The sequence below is a fragment of the Camelus ferus genome, chromosome 13 (genome assembly GCF_009834535.1).
Source record: "Camelus ferus isolate YT-003-E chromosome 13, BCGSAC_Cfer_1.0, whole genome shotgun sequence".
Classification (NCBI taxonomy): Eukaryota; Metazoa; Chordata; class Mammalia; order Artiodactyla; family Camelidae; genus Camelus; species Camelus ferus.
The window spans coordinates 46,851,516-46,859,162 of NC_045708.1; the positions used below are offsets into that span (position 1 = coordinate 46,851,516).

The window sequence follows — 7,647 nt, forward strand, 5'->3', positions numbered from 1 at the left end:
CTGAATAAAGATCGGTGCATTGTGTCAACATCAATTTCCTGGTTCTGATACTGTACTACACTTTTCCCAGATGTTATCATGTCAGGAAAGTGGAAAAAGGGTACACATGATCTCTCTGTTGTACTTCTCATAACAGCATAATCTACAATTCTATGAAGATAAATTTAATGAAAATAAACCTTGCAGAAGGACAGTCACCATTACTGCACTTCTGTAGCTGTGCCAGCAGCAGCAGAAATTGCCAAGAGGAAGAAAAGCCAATGGCAGTGAATTATATATTTTCCTTTTAAAGCTTAAAGAATATGGAAGTTCACATAAAATATTAATATGTAGGTGTTTGTATATAAATGAGCTTTATTGACATGTCAGTAACTGCTTGTTTTCTGGGGAAAAAATCTTTTTAACCTAGAACATGGAACTATATTTTCTTGTTGGGAGAATTCTTACATTTAAAACTTGCCAAATTGATTAATAGGGAGTAATTTCATGACATATTCATAAATGAAAAGGGAAGTGTAAAAGAGTATACACTGTGTGCCATCTTTGTATAAGAAGAGAAATAAGATAAACAAAACAGCTTAAAAGTTATAAAAATAAACATATGAAAGGTAAATCAGAAACTAATTGATTTGGTTACCTACAGGGAGTAGGTAGAAGGAATGGGACAGGGAGTAACACATCTCTGTGTGTATTTTTCTGTGAGGTTTTGACTTTTAGAACCATATTAATGTTTTACATAGTCAATAAACAAAAAGGGATGAGAGAAAAAAATAAAATTGAATACAAACAGAAACAAGCTAACCTAACTACTTCAAATGAATAAATAATTCTTCAAATGAAGAACTAATCCAAGTAGTTTTGAACACAGTAACCTGACTACATACCTTCTAACTAAAGACAAAAGCCTTGCAGGGTTGTTTTCAGCAGTGCTATGAGTACAGGGATTCTGAAACTATTTTGTGTATGTTGTAGGAATAAGCAAACGTGCAAATATATTGCTGCTGTTAGGAGCCAGAGATCTTTGAGAAGGGGTGTAAATGCAGAAAGGGGAAAGGCAAGGAAATAACTTCTCTCACTATGAACTCATGAATTTCAAAGAGGCCAACTAATAAAAGGAATGATGGAGTTAGAAAATCACTGCTGTGCAACCATCTTACTAACAACTGGCTCAGTAAATTGCCCTCCCCAGTGTGGGTGGGCATCATCCAATCCAGTGAGGGTCTGAATAGAACAAAAAGCAGAGGAAGAGAGGATGAGATCCCTGGCTGCCTGCTTGAGCTGGGACATTGCTCTTCCGTTCTTGAACTGAGATTTACACCCCTGACTCCCCGAGTTGTCAGACCTTTGGACTCTGACTAGAATTACACCACTGGCTTTCCAGGGTCTCCAGTTTGCTAATGGTACATGGTAGGACTAGGCCTCCATAATTGCATGAGTCAATTCCTCACAATAAATCTATCTACATATGTAATTATATAAATATACAAAATTCATCATTAATCCATTATTAATTAATAAGCATTAGATCAATAATGTATTTTACTGCCATTATTAATATATGTCTGTCTGTCTATCTATCTGCTAGTAGTTCTGCTTCTCTAGAGAACCCTAACCTACTACAATTGCCAAAACAAAACATAAAATGTTACAATCACTTAAAATTGATCTATAAATGTGAAATGTTACATTTAATTTCATATTTTAAAAATCCAAGTCTTTAGAATGGTTTTACAAAATAATAAAAGAAATCTAAACAAATGGAATAAATACAAAACCCATTCATTATTAAAGCTAATAAAATGGCTTTATTGACTAGGTTGAGTAGTTTTATAATGGGTGGAAAAAAACAAACAGAAACACATAATTTTTATATATTGTAAAATGTCTTGGCTTATACTTACATTCACTAATTCTAATACCAAGTCATGGAGTGATATACACAAATAACAGGGATCTTTACAAACAATATTGAGAGAAATTAAATAAATACAGGCAAATTCCTAAGTGACCAATAACAAAAGTTCTTGCTCCCTCCTTGCTACTTGAAAGCTCACTGCTATGAGAGCTATTATGAAAAAATCTGGAGCTGTAAGCAGATTGATGGGGTAAGAAGACGACAAAGGGGAAAACACTACGAAAAGTTAGGATAGCTTAAGTGGAGCTGATTCAGGGGAAAGCCACAGTTAAGTTCGGTTTGTTTACACAGTATTACTGTTGTCCAGAAATATTTTCTCCTTCCCTGTCTATCTACTTTTACTTTTGAGTTTGTTATGCTTCATATAATTATATCAGAAATTCATCTGGTTTAGCAGGTAACTGCTTTCAACTACAAGATATGTGATTCAGAAATTGTTATGCCACTTGCTTTCTATGTCCTTTTGTACAATTTGAGTTTTTTTTACTATGTACATATATTGTCTATTTAAAAAACAAAAATGTACATATATTGTCTATTTACTATGTACATATATTGTCTATTAAATGAGTTAGACAAAAAAGAGAATGCTTTCCTTATGATACCTAGTTGAGATTGGTTTCACCAAGAAATTGGAACTTTGGTTAGGGGAAGGATGAGTAGTAATTTACAACAAAAATATTCATGGGGAGGGGCACATGAAAATATTTGGAGCTGAGCGGAGTGTGACTAGGGAAAGCAGCTGGTAAAAACAGACAAAGGGGTACAGGGGTAGATGGAAGAGACGCCAAACAAGGAGAGCTCTTGGAGAAACTCTTCCCTTTGTCTTTCTCGTACTCTAAGTGGCACTCACATTCTATATCTCTTAATGTAGACAACTACTGATTAATACTGTACTTCAGCTACATCATGTAGTCCTGACCTGGGGTTATGATCACAAATTACAACATAATTTGTACAGAAAACGCATTCTAAGTCCCACTCAAATACTTAAAAACCTTTTGTAACATAACCCATAACCCATTTCTAAGTTAGAGGATGTGTATTAACTTATAACATGAGACAATAAGCTCCCAATGGGTAGAAGTTTCATTTTCCTCATCGTTACCCATCCATCATATTGTGTAGCACACAGAAGATACAGCTGAAAAGGTAAATGAGCTGAATACATGAACTACTTTGAAAATTTAACTCCCTGTTCTGCTTAACTCAATTTTTCCAGCCTCGGTGGGTAGATATAAATATTCTTTCCAGAGTACATAGGCAGTAACGTTCTGCAGATAATGTCAAGCACCCTTGACAGGCCAATAGGAAAATGGTTGGTTGTTGGCAGGTAAGCCTTCTACGTCGCTGCAGATCTCTTGACTCTGCTGGCTTCACTGTGTTCCTAGCTCTCGAACCAGCTATTTGTTAGGCATTATGTTCCCAAATAATGCTTTACTTCTCTATCCCTCTAAGTCCGAAAAGGGTGTTTTCTTCAGTTTTACCCTAAGCTAGTCTCTTATGTGTAGGCTGGGGGAACTGGGCTAAATGAGTATTTAAATTAAGGTATCATACATCACCACCATATGAAACCTGCAAAACACATCATAAATAAAGTATTTCACTTCTTTAAGAAAGAATACTTCTACTCAGGTATAAGCTATTTATTAATTTCTACAAAGAAATGATTTATCTTAAATTATCACTTTAACAAATATGACGCTTTTCTTTCAAGACACTTGTGTACATTATTTCAAAAGCAACAAACTTACTCATCATTGTCTTGTGTAGTAGATTCCTTTCTTTTGGTTATACATGTTTTCCTCCTTCCTATATGTGTACAATAAAAAGAACATAAAGTTAAGGCAAAAACTGTCAAATCTTACATAGAATTAAACTGCCAAATTTTAAACAGAAAATAAAAGGGTAGATAAATGAAAAGAAAGTAGGTAAAGAAAAAGTATCCTGAAATATGAGAAACTTTTTCACTATTGTGAATGACTTTTCAATAGCTATTTTGGTTTTTATTATTTCCCATTCTCCTAATTTTTTATTCATGATGACATTATACAGAAAAAACAATCTTTTGAATAAAATTTCCATTGGGGCATGGTATATTTAAAAGAAACCTAGATAAATCCAATTGGATAATATAATTAGTTTAAAACACATTAGTAAACTTTACTAAATAAAGGATACTTTCATCAAATATTTTAATCAAAAATATATTCAAATTCCAGTTCACATTATTTAACCCCTGTTTTTTGTCTCAGAGTTAACAACAAGGGATTGTTGATACTAATATGTAGAAAATAGTGAGTTCCTCATGATATTACTAGAAAATAAATTTGACTTTAGGGGTAAAAGTATGTGACTGTTTGAATGCATATTGATTAGTGAATTCATAGAAAGATCTTTAGTGCCTATTAAAATATTTCAAATATTGTGTATCACCTACATGTGAAGTCTAAAAAATAATACAAATGAATATACATGCAAAATAGAAACAGACTCACAGATATAGAAAACAAACTTCTGATTACCAAAAGAGAAAGGGAAGGAGAGAGGGACAAATTAGGGGCATGGGATTAATGGATACAGACTATTATATATAAAATAGATAAGCAACAAGGACATACTGTATAGCACAGGAAATTATACCCATTGTCTTGTAATAACCTATAATGGAATATAATCTACAAAAATACTGAATCATTATGCTGTATACTTGAAACTAACACAATATTGTGTATCAGCTATACTTTAATAAAAAATGTATATTGATTTAGTAAATTCTTGGAAAGATCTTCAGTGCCCACTAAAATATTTCATTCATTAAAGTATTTATTTTAGGTATTAATAAAAGATAAATGATTAAATTACATCCATTTAAAATGCTATTATTTACTGCCATCGCTTAGCTAAACTTTCACAAGTTGACAGTCACAAATGAAACTAAGGCACATATATGACTAAGTTATAACCCCTCAAATGTGTGCTGGGTTGAAATATAAATTTGATTTTATAGCAGAACATGATGTTTACACTTATCAGTGGTCAGGGAGTCAACTGTTTTATGAGCTGACTGTTTAGTTATTTGTTCTACAGTAATTTATAGTGCTATATGCAAGATACATGTTAAACATTCAGTGCATGAATATTTGAGGACACATTAGCATAGGTAAAGATTCTCAGTATCTTACATATACTGGCCTTTGGTAAATGTTTATTGAATGAATAAACAAAATGAATAATCCAAACCTTTACTACTAATTAAAATCAGTCAAGAGAAATCACTTTTTAAAATGTATAAACATTGGCATCCTCCTCAAACTATGTATTTTAATGTAGTTCTATCTGTTCAACAACTGGCACAGGAATTATTATTTACTCAATGTTCTTGTTATTTTTGTAAAAAGTTGTTTGACATAATGTACCATGAAAAACTAGCTCACACTCTCCAAAAGAAATACAATGTGAGCCACTTACGTAATTTAAAATCTTCTACTAGCAAAATTTTTAAAAAAGGAAGAGCTTAAAATTTAAATATTTGATTTAATCCAATATACCCCAAATATTCTAATTTTAACACATAATCAATATAAATTATTAATGAGATAATTCATATTCTTTTTTTCACATTAAGTTTTAAATATCTGGTATGTATTTACACCTCATCAATTCAGATGAGTCAAATTCCAGATGCTCAACATGTACATGTACTGTACAGTATAGTTGTAGAGAATACTGCAGGAAGATCCAGTACTTCCAGATAAAAACCAAATACACATAACATGAAGGCAATTTCTTTAAATCTTAAATATAATTTTAACATATTAGGAATATATTGTCCAGGACAAACTACCCAATGATGGTTTACATTTTCCCCATCATTTAATTTTTATTCCATTACTCTTATTTGCTTCCATTACTAGAGGAAAGGCTTATTTAAAGTATATTTTCTATTCCCTGATATTTATAATTTCATTGAGTGAGTTGGTTCAGAAACTGATTAACAACAATTTCCCTCATTGTTACTTTGGACCTTATGTCTTCTCTCCTCAATATTATGCCATAACTAAATTGTTATTTAAAAATTGTCCTTAATGCCACAAAGAGAAAAACTTTTGATTCAGAAATTTTGCTATAGTACTAGTTACCTCTCTTGTTTATTAACTTTTCATTATTTGATTTGTCTGTATCCTTAAATTCCAAACAGAATAAATTAATATGGTTAAGAGTTTGTTTAGTGAGATGAAAGGGAAAAAAGAGTATTATTTTATTTATGATCTTAGAGAACTTTGGGGAAGTAAATCTATTAAAATCTGTCTCTCTTAAAAAAAAAGTACATTTTATCAAAAACCACAAATGAAAACTCACAGTACACATTAAACCTTTATTTCATAAAATCTTTGCCTAAAGGTTAATACTAATTTCCTGGATTTTATATTATACTATCTGCATTCAATAATGCTCCATATTAAAATCACTTTGCTTCTTTGATGTATGTATGTTAACACACACACACACACACACACACACACACACACATCTATCTATATATAGTTGTGCACTTGACTCCCCTTAAGTGCAGTTTCACGAAACACTTGTGATACCATCACTGAATCTGGACTACTTTCAAGGTTGTATTTGGACTTCCTGGTAAGGCTCCTGGGAGCCTGTTCTTCAACTAATGAAGACAGCTTTCAAGAGATTGCAACGTTTAGAAGTGTAACCAATGATGATGATGATAATGGCTAACACTTATAAAGTATCTTTAGGACAAGGTAGTGTTTTAAACGTTTTATAAATATATACATAAACTAATTAATCTGCACAACTCTGAGAGAGTCACTCTTATTCTCATTTTATAAATGAGGAAACAGAGGCACAGATGGTTATATAACTTACCTAAAGTCCCAAAGCCAGTAAGTGTCAGAGTCGGGATCTAAAGCCAGCCATTTGTCTGCAAAGAGCATGCCATTAACCATGATGCTATGCTTGTTTATTAATAGATTAATCTAAAGTTCAAATAGGTTTAGTCTGGTATCATGCTGCTTCTAGCTACATATACTTTACAGCTGGCACACATCTCAGGCATCAATTGGTCCCAAAACAAAAGTTACAAGTTGAGGAACTTGACCCAGAGAGGTTCAAATGATTTGTTTAAGAGGTGTCACACACTAGTTTTCTTTCTAAAAAAGTTACTGCCAGATAAAGTTGGAGCCTGTAGCCTAAGAGGCAAATGAGATCCTGTTGTTTTTTTAATTAATCACTTCTATGCAATAATTCATGTTTACATCTTTTACTATTTCCTTTCCTCTACTTTTTAGAGTTTGCGCTACTGTTCTATCTTTTTGAGTTGAATGCTAAGCTCATTAAGTTTTCAATCATTCTTACTTCTAAAATAAATGCATTTATAAGTATAAATTTTCCACTAAGGAATCTTTAAGTGTCATGCAGTGTTTAGGTATAAATTTTTCCCTGTAAGTGCTGATATGTTTTCATTATCATTCAGTTCTAAATATTTTATACTTTCCAACACAAAACACCCCCAAATAGCCAAAAAAAACTTGAGAAAGAATGAAGCTAGAGTTTCACACTCTCTGATTTCAAGCTACCCTGCAAAGCTACAGTAATCAAAACAGTGTGGTACTGGCACAAAAGCAGACATATGGGTCACTGGAACAGAAAGAGCCCAGAAATGAACCCACACTTATATGGGCAATAAATCTATGACAAAGGAAGCA

The 7,647-nt window shown here is 32.4% G+C and overlaps 1 protein-coding gene across 4 annotated transcripts in view; it reads right to left on the bottom strand.

Annotated features, from left to right (window-relative positions):
* Window positions 1-7,647, bottom strand: part of ITGB3BP (integrin subunit beta 3 binding protein) — a 68,241-nt gene that overhangs the window by 23,789 nt on the left and 36,805 nt on the right. For all 4 annotated transcript variants that reach the window (XM_032494472.1, XM_032494471.1, XM_032494470.1 and 1 more), the window contains one exon: window positions 3,670-3,727. In XM_032494472.1, the coding sequence (XP_032350363.1) occupies window positions 3,670-3,727 (58 nt within the window). The remainder of the gene's footprint in view (window positions 1-3,669; window positions 3,728-7,647) is intronic.